Source organism: Trachypithecus francoisi, unplaced genomic scaffold (genome assembly GCF_009764315.1).
Source record: "Trachypithecus francoisi isolate TF-2019V2 unplaced genomic scaffold, Tfra_2.0 Lachesis_group5, whole genome shotgun sequence".
Taxonomy (NCBI): domain Eukaryota; kingdom Metazoa; phylum Chordata; class Mammalia; order Primates; family Cercopithecidae; genus Trachypithecus; species Trachypithecus francoisi.
The window spans coordinates 6,659,903-6,677,887 of NW_022681470.1; the positions used below are offsets into that span (position 1 = coordinate 6,659,903).

Sequence of the window (17,985 nt, forward strand, 5' to 3'; positions counted from 1 at the left end):
ACCTTGGCCTCCCAAAGTGCTGAGATTACAGGTGTGAGCCACCATGCCCAGCACACTGTAGAATGTTATTATTTATATTTATTTATTTTGAGGTAGAGTCTTGCTTGGTTACCCAAGCTGGAGTGCAGCAGTGCAATCTTGGCTCACTGTCACTGCAGCCTGTGTCTTCCAGATTCAAGCAGTTCTCCTGCCTCAGCCTGCCGAGTAGCTGGGACTACAGGCATGTGTCACCATAACTGGTAATTTTTGTATTTTTAGTAGAGATGGGGTCACCATGTTGGCCAGGCTAGTCTTGAACTCCTGGCCTTAAGTGATCTATCCATCTTGGCCTCCCAAAGTGCTGGAATTATCGGCCTGAGCCACCATGACTGGCACTGTGGAGTTTTAATAGTTCTTGTTATATATTACATAACAGTTCTTTATCAGAAGTGTCTTTTGCAAATATTTTCTCCCAGTCTTTGTCTTGTCTTTTCATTCTCTTGACAGTGTCTCTTACAGAGCAGATAATTTTAATCTTAATGAAGTGCAGTTTACAAAGCCAGGCACGGTGGCTTATGCCTATAATCCTAGCACTTTGGGAGGCCAAGGTGGACAGATTGCCTGAGCTCAGGAGTTTGAGACCAGGAGAAATAGACCATTGATCTATTTCTTTTTTTTTTTTTTTTGAGACGGAGTCTCTGTCCCCCAGGCTGGAGTGCAGTGGCGCAATCTCCACTCACTGCGAGCTCCGCCTCCCGGGTTCACGCCATTCTCCTGCCTCAGCCTCCCATGTAGCTGGGACTACAGGTGCCTGCCACCGCGCCCGGCTAATTTTTGTATTTTTAGTAGAGACGGAGTTTCACCATGTTAGCCAGGATGGTCTCGATCTCCTGACCTTGTGATCCGCCCGTCTCAGCCTCGGCCTCTCAAAGTGCTGGGATTACAGGCGTGAGCCACCGCGCCCGGCCTGATCTGTTTCTTAAGTCTGTTGCCAGTACCACACTGTCTTGATCACAATAGCTTTATACTAAGTCTTGATATCAGTCCCCCAACTTCATTCTTCTTCAATATTGTGTTTGCTATTGTGTCTTTTGCTTCTCCATATTAGCTTTAGAACCAGTTTCTCAATATCCCCAGAGTAGTTTTCTGGGGTTTTGGTTGGGATTGCATTGAATTTTTAGATGAAGTTGGGAAAAACTGACATCTTGATGATATTGAATCTTCTTACCCATGAACATGGAATATTTCTCCTTTATTTAGTTACGTGATTTCTTTCATCAGAGTTTTGGGGTTTTCCTCATATAGTTCTTCTACATATTTTGTTAGGTTTTTGCCTAAGTATCGTGTTTTTAATTTCAATTTCACGTGTTCATTGCTGGTAAATAGGGAAGCAATTGACTTTTGCGTATTAATCTTGTATCCTACAACCTTGGGTATAATTGATTATTAGTCCCAGGAGTTTGTTTTTGTTTTTGGTTGATTATTTCATCTAATATGGTTCTGATTAGCATTACCTTGATTAGTGTTAAGAAAGTTGAGCGCTTTTTAATACATGTATTGGCTATTTGTATAGCCTCTTCTCTAAAGTGTCAGTTCATGGTTTTTTGTTTTGTTTTTTTTTTTTTGCCTATCCTAGTGGATTGCCTTGATTTTTCTTGTTGATTTGTTGGAGTTCTTTATATATTTTAGATATAAGTCCTTTCTTAGTTACAGGTAACAAAAATCTCTGCCATTCTACAGCTTGCCTTTTTTCTTTCTTTGGTAAACAGGAATTTTAAACTGTAATATAATTCAATTTACCTATCTTTTCTTTTGTACTCAGTGGTTCAAGAGATCTTGTTGATTCTGTTTTTACCTTCTTGAAACCATCAGATCATTATGTGAAGAACTGTGGTCTTGCCTCTTTGTGTTTTTGTTTTGTGTTTGAGACAGGGTTTTGCTGACTCACTCAGGCTGGTGTGCAGTGGTGCAATCTCAGCTCACTGCAGCCTTGACACCCCAGGCCCAATGATCCTCCCATCTCAGCATCTCCAGCAGCTGGAACTATAGGCCTGTGCCACCACACCAAGGTAATTTGTGTATTTACTGTGGAGACAGAGTTTTGCTATGTTGCCTAGGCTGGTCTCAAACTTCTGAGCTCAAGCGATCCTTCCACTACAGCCTCCCCAAGTTCTGGAATTACAGGTGCGAGCACTGTAATCTGGCCCTTTGGCTCTTTGGAGAGGAGAGATCACACAGAAAGAGAAGTCCAGTCAGCAGTCAGCATCAAACACAAGGAGGCCATTTTAGACCATTTAGACACTCACTGCAGTTGTGTGAGTGGCACCAGGTGAGATCAGAAGAAATGCCCAGGTGGGGCCAGCCCAAATTGCTAACCCACAGAGTTATGAGCAAATAAATGATTGCTGTTTCAAGCCACTCAATTTTTTTGATTGTTATGCAGCAATACATGACTAGTATAGAAAGAACTTACATCTTTACAATATTGGATCTTCAAAGCCATGAACATAAATATACCTTTGCATTTAGATAGAATTCCTCAAAGTTTTCTCTAAAATGTTATATTGATTTCTTCATTAGACTTTTTTCCCTCCTCTCTTTTAATATGGAAAAAATGAAAACAGAGAATTTGAAAGAATTCCATAATGAATACCTATATTCCTGCCACCTAGATTCCATAATTAATGTGGTTGTAGATATGCTCTAACACATATCCATCTATCAGCCCATCCCTCTATCCATTAGCTCATCTTATTTTTTTGATTCATTTCAAAGTAAGTTGAGGACACTAGTAATCCTATTAGCATGCATATCAATGAGAATATTAGTTTACAGTTCTTAATTTTTTGAAAAAATTCACATACAATGAAATGCAGAAATATCATTCAATAAATTTTGAAATGCACACCTAGCTGTATAACCCAAACATTATTAAAATGAAAAACATTACCATTCAACCCAGAAAGTTCTTTCGTACCCCTTCTAAATCTCTAAATCTGTCTGTGACATTTGCCTTCTCTCCCAGAGGCCACCATTGTTTTAATTTTTTAAACTGAATATTAGTCTTCCCTGTTGTAGAATTTTATAAACATGGAATCATACAACATGTATTCTTTCTGAAAAGTTCTTTTGACTTAACATATTCTTGAGATTGGTCTATGTTAATGCATGCATTAGCATTTTATTCCTTTTAATTGCTGAGGATTCCGTTGTCCTACCCTACCATAGTTTGTTTAGTCATTCTTCTGTTGTGGAAGCTAGGCTTTTTCCAATTTTGAGTTATTATTAATAAAACTGTTATAAAGACTCTTGTTTATTTTTTTAAAGTGTATTTTAATATTAATATGACTATATTGATTTTCTTAGGTTAGATTTTGCATCGTCTATCTTTTTTCATTCTTTTAAGATTTTGGTGTCCTTGTATGTTAGATGTGTTTATTATAAACAACATTTAGTTGGGATTTTGTGTTTTAATCCATTCTGGCAACCTTTTAAATTTGCATACTTAACCTATTAAAGGTTTCATAATTATTGATGTATTTAAGGTTAAATCTACCATGTTACTGTGCTTTTTCTATTTCTTGACCCATTTTTCTTCCTTTCTTTGCCGCCTTTTATATTTATCTGGAGTCGTGTCTGGACTACGTGTGAATAAACTTAGGACATTTTCTTCCAGATAATAGTTCTCTAAATGAAGAAGACAAACATCTAGAGATCTGACTGGCGCATTTTTCTTTTTAATAATAATTCTCTTGGTACAACACATAGCATGACCTGAAAGTGCCTCTTACTGCACATGTCCTGACAGTCATTCTGGCTCTGGAGTAAGGTGACCGGTGGGAGGAAGTGGAAAGCTAAACATTGATAAGCATATGATTTTAGACCTACCAATGCTGTTGATTTCATTTGTTTTCTTATGTGTCAGTCTGCTGATAGTAAATGAGAAACACTGGCTAAACTTCTGGCTGCTTGCTCCTTGCTTGGTATTCAGGTCACGAGAACTCCCTAAAGAATCTTCCCTATCAGTAGGATGGCCTGACACCAGAAATGACTGATAGTGTCTGCTGGTTTCTCCCTCTCATCCTGAAATAAAGAGGAGGTATCATCCAAACGTTGCCATTTTATGTGCAGCAGCCATTTCTGATTTTTTCTTCTTACTTGGGTATAGCTGGGAAGAAGGAAGAAGCCAGATTTATTTGTGGGACTAAATTTTTTTTCAAACTTCTTCTTCGTGATACCTGTGAAATAAAGAGCATGTCAGTTAGTAACTGGCATTATACCGACAAACACAGTTTTCCAGAGTCAAGTCATATTGCTAATTTACATAGAGATTTTAATCCTCCTAGAAAAAAATGAATAGTTATTTACTTAACAATCCTATGGGACTTCAGGATAAAAGTGTGTTAAAAGTAGGAGGTGGGGCTCCTGAAGGATGCGGTGGACAAGCAGAAGCTGAAGAGCTACTTAACTGGACAGTTATCCATTCTGGGACTCAGCTGCAGTGTGGAAAGGGTTGGGTCAAAACAAAACAAGACTTGGTTAATTAATAATTAATATTGTGGGCCGGGCGCGGTGGCTCAAGCCTGTAATCCCAGCACTTTGGGAGGCCGAGACGGGTGGATCGCGAGGTCAGGAGATCGAGACCATCCTGGCTAACACGGCGAAACCCCGTCTCTACTAAAATATACAAAAAACTAGCCGGGCGAGTTGGCGGGTGCCTGTAGTCCCAGCTACTTGGGAGGCTGAGGCAGGAGAATGGCGTAAACCCGGGAGGCGGAGCTTGCAGTGAGCTGAGATCCGGCCACTGCACTCCAGCCTGGGCGACAGAGCGAGACTCCGTCTAAAAAAAAAAAAAAAAAAAAATAATAATAATAATAATTAATATTGTGTATGTCCTGCCGAAGCAAGCACAATTAATAATTAATATTGTAGATTAATAACATCAGAGTCCATTGGCTCGTAGGAAAATAAAATCAAGTCACACAATTAATAACATCAGAGTCCATTGGCTCATAGGAAAATTATCAGTCACACAAATGAGGAATAAAAGGTTGGTTTTTGTTGTGTTCTACTTTGTTCTGAGACAGGGTCTTGCTCTGTCACCCAGGCTGGAGTGCAGTGGCACCATCACAGCTCACTGCAGCCTCAACCCCTGGGCTCAAGCAATCCTCCCATCTTAACCTCCCAAGTAACTGGGACCACAGGCATATGTCACCACATCCAGCTAATAAAAGTTTGTTTTGCATTGATTATTTTTGGAAGAAATAGGTATAAAGTTTAAACTAATTTGGTTTAAAAATTCATATCAGTAATGTTCAACCAATATTCATAATACATGTTAATTTGATTTTATGGTCTATGATGGGGAAGAAGAAAGAAAGAAAAAAAAGGGAAGAGGAGACATAGAGAGTTGTAAGGAAAGGAGAAGAGCGAGCTCCTAAGGTCAAGATTCAACCACTTACAGGGCCCAGGTTAACAAACAGCAACTCGAGCATCCTAGAAGCAGCCATTCTGAGATGAAACAAAGGGCCCAGGTTAACAAACAGCAACTCGAGCATCCTAGAGGCAGCCATTCTGAGCAACTCGAGCATCCTAGAGGCAGCCATTCTGAGATGAAACAACAGGCACTTCCTGCAGGCCAAACAGGACTGCCAGGACCACATGACAGGGGCTGATGAGACCAGCACACAAACACTTACAGTAGGATCCTTTAAGCTTGAACATTAACAGGTCACATGACTACTCCTCCTTCTCCCACAGACAAGGTAGGAGGCTTAGCTCCCTGATCAACCTGCTAAACCCCAGCAGAGGGAACTTCCCAGGCTGCACAGATCTTTCTTTTATTTTCTCTTTTTCTTTTTCTACTTGTTTTGAAAGCTAATTCATGCCTATAGTCCCAGCTACCCAGGAGGCTGAGGCAGGAGAATGGCGTGAACCCGGGAAGCGGAGCTTGCAGTGAGCCGAGATCGCGCCACTGCACTCCAGCCTGGGTGACAGAGCGAGACTGCATCTAAAAAAAAAAACCCTAATTCACTATTTTATTCAGCAAATGTTTCTGCAGTGTCTCTTATGTTCTAGACATTGGCACTGCAGCAGAGAGTAAGTTAGGCAAAGTTTCTGCCTCCATGGATCTTACATTCTAGTGGGATAAAGGCAATAAAAACGACTTTTTAGGGGAACAGTGATGCTGTATGAAAAATACTTTTGGAAAAAATGAATTTTTCTATGATATAATGTCATGTAGTGATCAGAGTTGTGAAAAAATTAAATCAGTGAGGAGACTGAAAAAGATGGGAAGAGTGGGGCTCTCTAATGTTCATTAATTGTTAATTCTCATAAGGTTATTCTGACCAGGAGAGACCTAGCAGCTCACCCATCTCTGAATTATACTGCATTGCATATAAGTGTCCAGGCTCTGAAGTTAAGTGACTGGGTTTATCCCAGCTCTATGACTTGCTCCTTTTGGAATCTCAGAGGAATCAGTTATCCTCTGTATTTCAGTTTTCTTAATTGTAACAGGAGGATGATCATTGCAACTATCTCAAAGTGTTGTTACAAAGATGAAATGAAAGAGGGCATAGCAAGTGCACAGTATCATTCTGGGCAACATTGATTTGAAAACAAAGGTTTGCTGTTATCGTTAGAAATATTACTGAGTTACAGTTTATATATTCTTTTCACCTAAAATAAAATTGTGAGAATTTATCTGTTATTAAATACCTTTTTTTTTTTTTTGAGACAGAGTTTTGTTCTGTCACCCAGGCTGAAATGCTTTGGCACGGTCTTGGCTCACTGCAACGGCCACTTTCCAGGCTCAAGCGATCCTCTCACCTCAGCCTCCCAAGTAGCTGGGACTACAGGTGCGCACCACCACACCCAGCTAATTTTTGTATTTCTCTTTTTTTGGAGAGACAAGGTCTCACTGTGTTTCCCAGACTGGTCTCAAACTCCTGGATTCAATCAATCCAACTGCCTCAGCCTCCCAAAGTGCTGGGATTACAGGCATGAGCCATTGTGCCTGGCCTATCATTAAATACTTCTGAAAAACTGTGGAGTATGTTATCACATATACCATCTTTCACTTAGCCGTTTTTGCATGATTGGACATGTTGCCACAATTTTGAAAATGGGTTACGCTTTCCAAAGTTCACTTTCTTCCCTTCTCTTCCTACATTTAAACGGAAAAGGAAATATAAACTCATGTTCTGATTTGTCTTTTGTTGTACCATGATTAATATTTTATAATGTGTTGTTTAATTCTAAAGAGATGTATACATGATTTAAAGAAGTTCACATTCAGAATTAGCATTTCTATATTTAAAAATAATAAGTCAAAAGAGACTAAAATATCTGTTATTGAACCTTTTACTCAAAGGACTTCCTTCCAACTGTACTTTAAGTTCCTTAATCTATAAATGGATTCTGGTGCCCGGAACAGTGCAGGGGACATGATGAATATTTTAAGGTATTCCATAAATATTTGTTTCATTAAAGTGAAATTTCTCCACCTAAATTTCTGGGGTTGTTTTATGCCTGCAATTTTGGAAGTGTTTTTATGAAAATAGGCATTTGGTGTCTAACTATTGGTTTTATTTCATCCCTTATTTTTCCATTTAGGCTCTTTGGAGTTCTAAAATTGTAGACAGGTAGCATAGTGGTGCTTTAATCTATCCCAGTTTCCAGATTTTGTCATCTTACTAAGTGCACAATTTTTTAACAGGGTCTTAATTTTATATTGGAAACCAATTTTGACACCCTGACTTGACTACTTCCTTTAGTAAACCTGAAGAGAGTTTTATGTGAGGATTTTTCAATTTAAGCAAATTAAGGCATCTATTTTCTATAAACAAATGAAGAAATCTATTCCTTTTGTCTTTCCGGTGTGATCAACAATCTATCAGAGTGATTAAGAGAAAATAAAGGACCTGTCAGAACATCAGGTTATTAGACATCTTAAAAATGTCTTTATGTTTGGATAATTTATCATTCTTTATGATCTCTAATAAAATTAATTATAGTAGAGTCAAACTGTGGTTATTGGAGTGTAGATTAGTCTTCATGTAGATTAACTGTGAATAATTTTTAATTCCATATTGTTTTCCCCCTGGTACCTAAGACATATTTAGCCATCTTCTTTCTGTCACTTAGTATTTACTTAAAGAATGTAAATTATATAACATCAGATGAGATAAAATTTAAGTAAGAGGGCAAATAGGCATAAAATACATGAATTATAAAACGTAATGCATATATTCACAGAGTTGTGCAGAAAAAAAATACAAATACTTTATTACCTTTTAGTTTTGGATTTTTTTTTTTCATTTCCACGTGTCTAGACAAGGTTTTGGATTATTTATACAACTGTGTTTTGTCAGTTACATAAAACAATTAAAAGTAAATGATATTTTTTTAACAGAAAATTCTTCTAATACCAAAAATTCTTACTCAAATAATTGTCAGAGTTGATGATTAACAGAAATTATTCATATTCTCCTTAAGTGCACAAGCTAACAATATTATGGCAAAGTTTTCAATATTAAACAAAGCAGCTTTGAATATCGTTGTTGTTGTTATCAGTATTTATCTATTACTGAATTAGGCACAATCAATAAAGGCCAACTCCTTTTTAATTTTAATCTGACTTCATAGAAAAGAGACTTATAACAAATTACAATGTGCTATATCTTCCTCCTAATGTTTGATCTATTTTAAAGACTGGATAAATGGCCACGGATTAAGTTAGGCCCCTGAAAGCTTCTAGAACTAGTAGAAGAGTGACAGGTTATATAGTGATAGCACTGTAGGCTATCATGGTTTAATTGAATGAGCATGGAATTTGGAGTCAAGAGTGGATCTCAGCTTATCACTTCATTTGTATGTGATCTTTGGTAAGGCACTTGACCTTACTTTAGACTCCATTTTTTCCCCAGCTCTAAGAGAGTGTAATATTTTCTTTGTACTTACTGTGAAAATCAAATAGATCATTTATGAAATCACTGCAAACTATAAAGCACTGCATGTTCGTTATTTTTATTAATACTTCAGAGAAATTCTTGCAGCTCAGACAGAAACTGATCGATGTCATGGCTTTACTCTGTAGGTGCAACCAAATTAAGATGCAAGGATGCTTACACAGCCCTCCTCTATGTCATGTCAAATCTCCTGGTTTCCAGAACAGCTCGGTGAATTTCAGTCATAAAGCTCTCGATAAGCTTCATTAGCTGAGGCTTATTGATCTTATTTGATTTTTCTCTCTCTCTATGTCCAGCAAATTCATGATTTTCATCTCACTGAGCTAAAACACACACATCTGGAATATTCATAAAAAGTGTGAACTGAGGCTAGGATCGGTGCCTCATGCCTGTAATCCCAACACTTTGGGAGGCTGAGGTAGGTGGATCACCTGAGGTCAGGAGTTCGAGACCAGCCTGACCAACATGGAAAAACTCTGTCTCTACTAAAAAAAATACAAAATTAGCCAGACACAGTGGCGCATGCCTGTAATCCCAGCTCCTTGGGAGGCTGAGGCAGAAGAATCACTTGAACCTGGGAGGCGGAGGTTGCAGTTAGCTGAGATCGTGCCATTGCACTCCAGCCTGAGCAACAAGAGTGAAACTCCGCCTCAAAACAAAACAAAACAAAAAGTATGAACTGAAATGATTTTAGGTTCAGAATATTTCTGAAAGCAGAGACATATTTAAAAGCAAAAACAAAAACAAATAGGATACACTGAAATTGGAGTTAACTGTGGAATTAGTACTAACTTACTTTTTCATGTTGAACATGACCTCCCTTCTTCTTTCCTGGAATGCCATCTGAAGAGTCCTTTTGGGCTTCTACACCAATCAGTGGAAGAAATCTCAGACTAGTGGGGCTTGATATCTGGAAGCCATAAATTAGTCAGTGAGACCACTCAAAGTGATGACTTCTGTAATATGAATTCAGGAATTGGGATGAGGAATGAGAAGGCCCAGCTGCTTCAAAATACACCCCCTTTTTCCCAGTTGCTCAATATTAAACCTTTATTTTATTTTATTTTATTTTTTTTTTTATTTTATTTTATTTTATTTTATTTTATTTTTGAGACGGAGTCTCGCTCTGTCGCCCGGGCAGGAGTGCAGTGGCCGGATCTCAGCTCACTGCAAGCTCCGCCTCCCAGGTTCCCGCCATTCTCCTGCCTCAGCCTCCCAAGTAGCTGGGACTACAGGCGCCCGCCACCTCGCCCGGCTAGTTTTTTGTATTTTTAGTAGAGACGGGGTTTCACCGTGTTAGCGAGGATGGTCTCGATCTCCTGACCTCGTGATCCGCCCGTCTCGGCCTCCCAAAGTGCTGGGATTACAGGCTTGAGCCACCGTGCCCGGCCTTTTTTATTTTTAAAATAGAGACAGGGTCCCATTATGTTGCCCAGGCTAGTCTCGAATTTCTGGGCTCAAGCAATCTCCTTGTCTCTGCCTCCCAACATTCCAGGGTTACAGGTATGAGACACTGCATTCAGTCTACCCTTTAGAAATTCACTATTAAATCTTGATAGTTCAGCCTTTGGCATCATCTGTTAGCTTATGTGTGATACCTATTACAATATGTTCTTAGGAAAGCTAACATTTAAGATGTAAGTTAAGTTGAAATATTTGCTCTCTGGCTTATTATTTCTTGGGTTAATTAACTAGTTGTCTAACCAAGGTTACCTGGGGTGGAGACTTAAAGGATGAGTAGGGATTTGGAGGGAAACAAGAAATGAATGAATCCTGGGCAGGGGGGCAGCACAGGCACAGTTTCAGAGGTGTCGGAGAGACCAGTGATGCTTAAGGCATGGAAAGTAATTTCATATGGTTGGAATATAGGCAGAGTATGAGGAGAAGGTGGTGAAAAAAGAGGATGGATCCTGGAGGTTGTATAAGCCAAGCAAAGGCATTTGGATTTTACCCTGTAGTTGATGAGCCACCAGAGTAACGTTCAAAATAACCACCATGTGGTATGGCAGAGATAAGGGACCCAGTCATTGACACACACAGCCCAAGACTTTTCTGGGACTGCACATAATACGTTTTTGGAAGCAACGGTCCACTTGACTGTATGATTTTCTCCAACCTTGCTTGGTAGCCCAGGAACGAGATGGCAGATTCCTACTGTTCTGTGACCCCTCTACTCCTGGAAACTCCAACTCACCCTGTATATAGGCAAAGAGGCAAAAACAATCCCTGCGTCTCTGTTTTCAGTCACAAAACCTTCCAAGGGATATCTTCGAATCTGCAAAACAAAGGGATGAATGTTTAATGAAAGGGGCACATCCTATCACTGGTAAAATACCTGGGTTCAAAGCCTGACTCTGTCACTTATTAGATGTGTGATCCTAGACAAGGGCGTTCCCTGTTACCTCATTATGAGAATCAAATGAAATCATATGTAAAGTAAGGTGCTATTCAATTGTAAGGTTTAGTACCACTGTATCGTCATTCATGGTCACAATACATCAAAAAAGAAATGAACAGAAGAAGTGAATAGATAAATATTACGTCACTGAGAATGAAAAGGAATGGGCAAAATACGACTGCTGGTGAAAATCAGAGTCCTAAGGGAAAGGCATTTTAATTTAACTTTAGCATTCAACCTTTGTTGTTTTACCAACCAACTGAGGTAAAAAGAGAATAAAGCAGCCGGGCGCAGTGGCTCATGCCTGGAATCCCAGTGCTTTCAGAGGCCAAGGTGGGCAGGTCATGAGGTCAAAAGATCAAGATCATCCTGACCAACATGGTGAAACCCTGTCTCTGCTAAAAATACAAAAATTAGATGGGCATGGTGGCGGGCGCCTGTAGTCCCAGCTACTTGGGAGGCTGAGGCAGCAGAATCCCTTGAACGTGGGTGGCGGAGCTTGCAATGAACTGAGATCACACCACTGCACTCCAGCCTGGGTGACAGAGTGAGACTCTGTCTCAAAAAAAAAAAAAAAAAAAAAAGAGTAAAGCTTATAATATGTGGGACATTCAATTATTTCATTTCAAGGGCTCTAAAATCCATTACAAAGATTTCTCCAAATTTACTTAATGTTTCAGTTAAGTTACTTGAAAAATGATTTCTTATCACTGAATTGAAAGAGAATGTTAAAAGTGAATTCCAATCTTTATTTCTAGGTCGTACTATTTTAGTCCTATTCAACAAAATTGAGTATCTGTTACAGGCTATGCATGTATCTTTGTTCATAAAGAGCTTATGATTTAGTGGTATGGATGGGAAGTAGAGGTAATTATACAAATAATTCCTTTTTTTTTATTCTTGAGAAAGAGTTTTGCTCTTGTTGCCCAGGCTGGAGTGCAATGGTGCGACCTCGGCTCACTGCAACCTCTGCCTCCTGAGTTCAAGGGATTCTCCTGCCTCAGCCTCCCGAGTAGCTAGGATTACAGGCGGCCGCCACCATGCCTAGCTAATTTTTGTGTTTGTAGTAGAGACAGGTTTCACCATGTTGGCCAGGCTGGTCTCAAACTCCTGACCTCAAGTGATCCACCCATCTCAGCCTCCCAAAGTGTTGAGATTACAGGCATGAGCCACCGCACCCAGCTGAATAATTCTATCTTTTTTTTTTTTTGAGGCAGAGTCTTGCTCTGTCACCCAGGCTGGAGTGCAGTGGCGGGATCTCAGCTCACTGCAAGCTCCACCTCCTGGATTTACGCCATTCTCCTGCCTCAGCCTCCCGAGTAGCTGGGACTACAGGTGCCCGCCACTACACCCGGCTACTAATTTTTTGTGTTTTTAGTAGAGACGGGGTTTCACCGAGTTAGCCAGGATGGGAATAATTCTATCTTAATGTAGAACACGATAATAGAACATGTTATGAGACATGAAGCAGGGAGACATGGGCCTTTGGTGAAAGTGGAACTAATGTTTATTGAGAAACAAAATGTACCTAGTATGTATTTTCTCATTTAATTCTCACAAAAACCCTTTGAAGGATTTTCAGATGAGGAAAGAAAGAAGGAACTTATCTAAAATTAAATCTAAGTCTGTTAGACTTCACGTCTTGTGGCTTCCCTCCTTATCACCCTGTCTTCAGGGAAAAGAAGGTACCGCAGCTCCATTTGGACAGAAAGGTAAAGCTTTTGAAAATCGTTTCATTTGAAAAGAATTGAAGATTAAATATTTATTAAACATGAGGTAGATACTGTTAGAAAATAATGACATACTGAACATTCAGTAGACGCTTGTGGATCTGCTGCCTGTTTTACAAATTGGAACAACACCCCTAACTTTGAGCTTCTCCGTATGTGAAGCTCTCCCTTACCTCACTCCTGCTCATCTACCCTCAGACATAAATGACAATCCAGAATTTTGCGTTTTTAATTATCTTGCTTTTGTTTATATAATTTTACCTTATACATGTTTCTTGCCCAAACAACATTTTGTTTCGTTTTACCTGTTTTTGACTGTTACATAAATGAAATTGTTATGGATATACTTATGCAAAATTGTTCTCATTCAATGGTTGCTTGAAACCTTCATTCCTGTAGATGAGTGTTACTCTCATTCATTTATTTTCACAGGCCTATAGTATTCCAATTTATGAATATGCCATAATTTATTTGCCCATTATCCTGTTGATGAGCACTTAGGCTGCTTTCAGGGGTTTGCTATTGCAAACTGCACTTCTCTGAGCATCCTGATACCTGTCTCCTAAGGAGAAGTTGAAGTTTCCCCAACGTATACATTTAATAGGATAGGCCTGTTTTCATCTTTACTAGATAATGCCACATTGCTTTTCACAGTGGTTCTACCAGTTTACACCGCTACCATCAGCATATGAGTGTTCTGATTGTGCCGCAAAACACCAACCCTTGATCTTTTCAGACTTTTTGGTATTTGTCAGTCTGGCTCCTGTGGAGTCGTCCTCTGCCATCTTGCTCTTTTTTTTTTTTTTATTTTTTATTTTTTTGAGACGGAGTCCCGCTCTGTCGCCCAGGCTGGAGTGCAGTGGCCGGATTTCAGCTCACTGCAAGCTCCGCCTCCTGGGTTTACGCCATTCTCCTGCCTCAGCCTCCCGAGTAGCTGGGACTACAGGCGCCCACCACCTTGCCTGGCTAGATTTTTTTTTGTATTTTTTAGTAGAGACGGGGTTTCACCGTGTTAGGCAGGATGGTCTCGATCTCCTGACCTTGTGATCCGCCCGTCTTGGCCTCCCAAAGTGCTGGGATTACAGGCTTGAGCCACCGCACCCGGCTCAGCCTCTTATTTTAAACCATTTTGTTGAATTGTCTCTTTTTTCCTCACTGATTTTAAGAGTTCTTTCCATATCCTGTATAGTAACCTTTTTCTATTATCTTTATTATTTTATTTTATTTTTTTGAGACGGAGTATCACTCTGTCACCCAGGCTGGAGTGCAGTGGTGCCATCTCAGCTCACTGCAACCTCCGCCTCCTGGGTTCAAGCGATTCTCCTGCCTCAGCCTCCTGAGTAGCTGGGGTAGGTGCACACCACCACGTCCCACTGATTTTTTGTATTTTTATTAGAGACGGGGTTTCACCGTGTTACTCAGAATGGTCTCAATCTCCTGACCTCATGATCCGCCCACCTCGGCCTCCCAAAATGCTGGGATTACAGGCACGAGCCACCGTGCCCGGCCCCTGTATACTAACCTTCCTGTGTGTTACAAAGATAGGGTGGACTTGGACAGATGGAAGAGGTTATAGATATGGCAAGGACATCCCAGGGGAACTAAATTGTAGGGCAGAAGGCAGAGAGGAATGCTCAGGACACAGTAGTTTGATTTGTAGAGGTAGGTTAGTAATGGGAGATACATTTAGAAAGGTTCATTTGGTTTATTTTGTGGAAAACCTTGAGGAAATCAATTTTATTAATGCTAGACCTTAGCCTAAAGAATCATTTTATATCTGTTCTCTAGAAGTGTTAAAATTAGAAATAGAATGAACAATAGTACACTTTTATCTCTTAATTCTGCACTGAAGGAAAACGTGTCTGTCTGTGAAAGGTAGAAGAACAGCTACCAAAGATGTCTACATCCTTTTCTCGTACTTCCTAACTTGTGAATATATTGCTTTACTTGGCAAAAGAGACTTTGCAGATATGATTAATGTTAAGAACCTTGAGACAAGGAGATTATGCTATATTCTCTAGGTAAGCCAAGTCTAATCACTTTAATCTTTTGTTGTTTTTTCTTTTTTTTTTTTTTCCAGACAGGGTCTCACTCTTTCGCCCAAGCTAGAGTGAAGTGGTGGGATCATAGCGCACTGTAACCTCAAATTCCTGAGCTCAAGTGATCCTCCCACCTCAGCCTCCCAACTAGCTGGGACCACAGGTGCACTGTCACCATGCCCAGCTACTTTTGAAACACATTTTTAATAGAGACATAGTCTCACTATGTTGCCTAGACTGGTCTTGAACTCCTGGACTCAAGGGATCTTTCCACCATGACCTCCCAACATGATGGGTTTACAGGCCACTGCGCCCAGCCCACATAAATATTTAAAAGCAGAGAATTTTTCCTGCTGGGTCAGAGGGTTATGTGACCACATAGTCAGAGAGAGGACACATTTCTGGCTTTTCTTTTCTTTTCTTTTCTTTTTTTTTGAGACAGAGTCTCACTGTGTCACCCAGGCTGGAGTGCAGTGGTGTGATCTCAGCTCACTGCAACCTCCGCCTCCTGGGTTCAAGCGATTCTCATGCCTCAGCCTCCCGAGTTGCTGGGACTACAGGCGCTTGTCACCATGCCTGGCTGATTTTTTTACTTCTAGTAGAGATTTTTTACTTTTCGCCATGTTGACCAGGCTGGTCTTGAACTCCTGACATCAGGAGATCCACGCACCTTGGACTCCCAAAGTTCTGAGATTACAGGGGTGAGCCACCATGTCGGGTCCATTTCTGGCTTTGAAGATGAAGGAAGGGAGCCACAAGCTAAGGAATACGGGCTTCTCTCTTACAGCCTCCAGAAAGAAACTCAGCTCAGGTGACAACACCTCAGTGTAGCCCCCAAGTAGAACTTTTGGCCTCCAAAATTGTAAGATAATTAATTTATATTGCTTAAGCCACTAAGTTTATGGTAATTTGTGATACCATCAATAAAAAATTAATATGTTATATTACTAGACATATTTGAATTCAGAAAAACAAAAGCAAGGTTTTTGTTGTTGTTGCTGTTTTTTCTTTTTCTTTTTTTAAGCTACCTTAGGAGAAGAAAGAGACTTGAAAAACTTGAAGTCCTGTTCCACTTCAAAGGCCTTGGGAGGTGTACGTTTGAAAAGCAAAGACATTGAGCTCATTTTTCTCCATCTGCATATAGATACAAGAATAAGTACATACCCATACTTTTTATTCTCTGCCAACTAAACAAAGATCCATTATGTCCTTCTCTGGTGCCCACATTTCTTGGTTCCTATGGCATCAGTCCCAATGACAATATCTCTGAACCCAACTCTTATTCCACTTGGTTTCCCAAATATTCCTCTAAAGAAACCACAGCAACTCCTACTCAGCCAGAACATTCCATTTATTTATTTATTTATTTATTTTTATATTTTTTGAGACAGGGTCTCGCTCTGTCACCCAGTATGGAGTGTAGTAGTGCAGTCTTGGCTCACTGCAACCTCCACCTCCCAGGTTCAAGTGATTCTTGTGCCTCAGCCTCTCAAGTAGCTGGGATTACAGATGCACATCACCACGCCCAGCTACTTTTTGTATTTTTACTAAAGATGGGGTTTTGCCCTGTTAGCCAGGCTGGTCTCGAACTCCTGACCTCAAGTGATCTGCCCACGTCATCCTCCTAAAGTGCTGGGATTACAGGCCTGAGCCACTGTGCCCGGCCATTTCATGTATTTAAATTCACTAATAGCACTTGGGGAGTGGGAGGGGAAACTGTATATTAGGGACTAGGAAACCTCTTTTACAAGACCAGTGCTTGACTTTTGTATAGTTCGAGGAAGCTTCCCCTATAGTCAAAACTTAATTATGTATATATTTGGAAAGTCATAACTATTTTTTTTAACTTTTATTTAAGTTCAGTGGTACATGTGCAGGTTTGTTATTTTGGTAAACTCGTGTCATGGGCGTTTGTTACACAGATATTTCATCACCCAGGTATTAAGTCTAGTACCCATTAGTTATTTTTCCTGATCCTCTCCCTCCTCCCACCCTCCACCCTCAAGTAGGCCCCAGTGTGTGTTATTCCTCTCTATGTGTCCATGTGTTCTCATCATTTAGCTCCCACTTATGAGTGAGAACATGCAGTATTAGGTTTTCTGTTCCTGTATTAGTTTGCTAAGGATAATAGCCTCCAGCTCCATTCATGTTCCTGCAAAGGACATGATCTCATTCTTTTTTTATGGGTGCATAGTATTTCATGGTGTATGTGTACCACACTTTCTTTATCCAGTCTACCACTGATGCACACCTAGGTTGATTCCATGTCTTTGGTATTGTGAATAGTGCTGTAATGAACATACACATGCATGTATCTTTATGGTAGAATGATTTATATTCCTTTAGGTTTATACCAAATAAAGAGATTGCTGGGTTGAATGATATTTCTGTTTAACATTTTCAAAAGACAAGAAATACTATGTCCTGAGATGAAGTCATTCTACAGAACAAGGCCCATTTTGCTACAGATAAGCCAATATTATTTAGCAACAACAACATAACATGAGCACATGTCCTACGCTAAAGCTGTCCTGTATATACCATGCCCTTTCATGCTTCTGTATCTACCATTCACATCTGCTCCCTCTGCTTGTGATATTCTCCATTAGTCATTCTTTATTAGTTCCACAAATGTCTTTTGAGTGCCTGCTGTGTGGTGAGCACTGAGCTATGAACTGTTTTATACAAAGATGTATAAAACAAGGTCCTAGTCTTCAAGGGACTCACAGTATAGGGAAGAAGACACATATGGACAAATTGGAATCCTGTCTTAAGTACTAAGATATATGAACATTCAAGGCTAAGCAATTGCCCAAAGTAAAACTGAGCAACTTTGCTTGGTAAACTTTGCTGCATCTTGAAGATTG

The 17,985-nt window shown here is 39.9% G+C and overlaps 1 protein-coding gene across 3 annotated transcripts in view; it reads right to left on the reverse strand.

The window, feature by feature from the left end:
- Positions 1 to 2,604: 2,604 nt before the first annotated feature.
- WDR64 (WD repeat domain 64) overlaps positions 2,605 to 17,985 on the reverse strand; it is a 156,604-nt gene continuing 141,223 nt past the window's right edge. Inside the window, exons 25-28 of one of the 3 annotated variants that reach the window (XM_033200785.1) lie at positions 16,147 to 16,252; positions 11,146 to 11,226; positions 9,748 to 9,861; positions 2,605 to 4,217 (exon numbers count right to left, since the gene is read on the reverse strand). In XM_033200785.1, the coding sequence (XP_033056676.1) occupies positions 4,134 to 4,217; positions 9,748 to 9,861; positions 11,146 to 11,226; positions 16,147 to 16,252 (385 nt within the window). In that variant the 3' untranslated portion in view covers positions 2,605 to 4,133. Of the gene's footprint in view, positions 4,218 to 9,747; positions 9,862 to 11,145; positions 11,227 to 16,146; positions 16,253 to 17,985 lie in introns of those variants that run through there. The other 2 variants (XM_033200786.1, XR_004434498.1) reach the window with 2 other exon arrangements.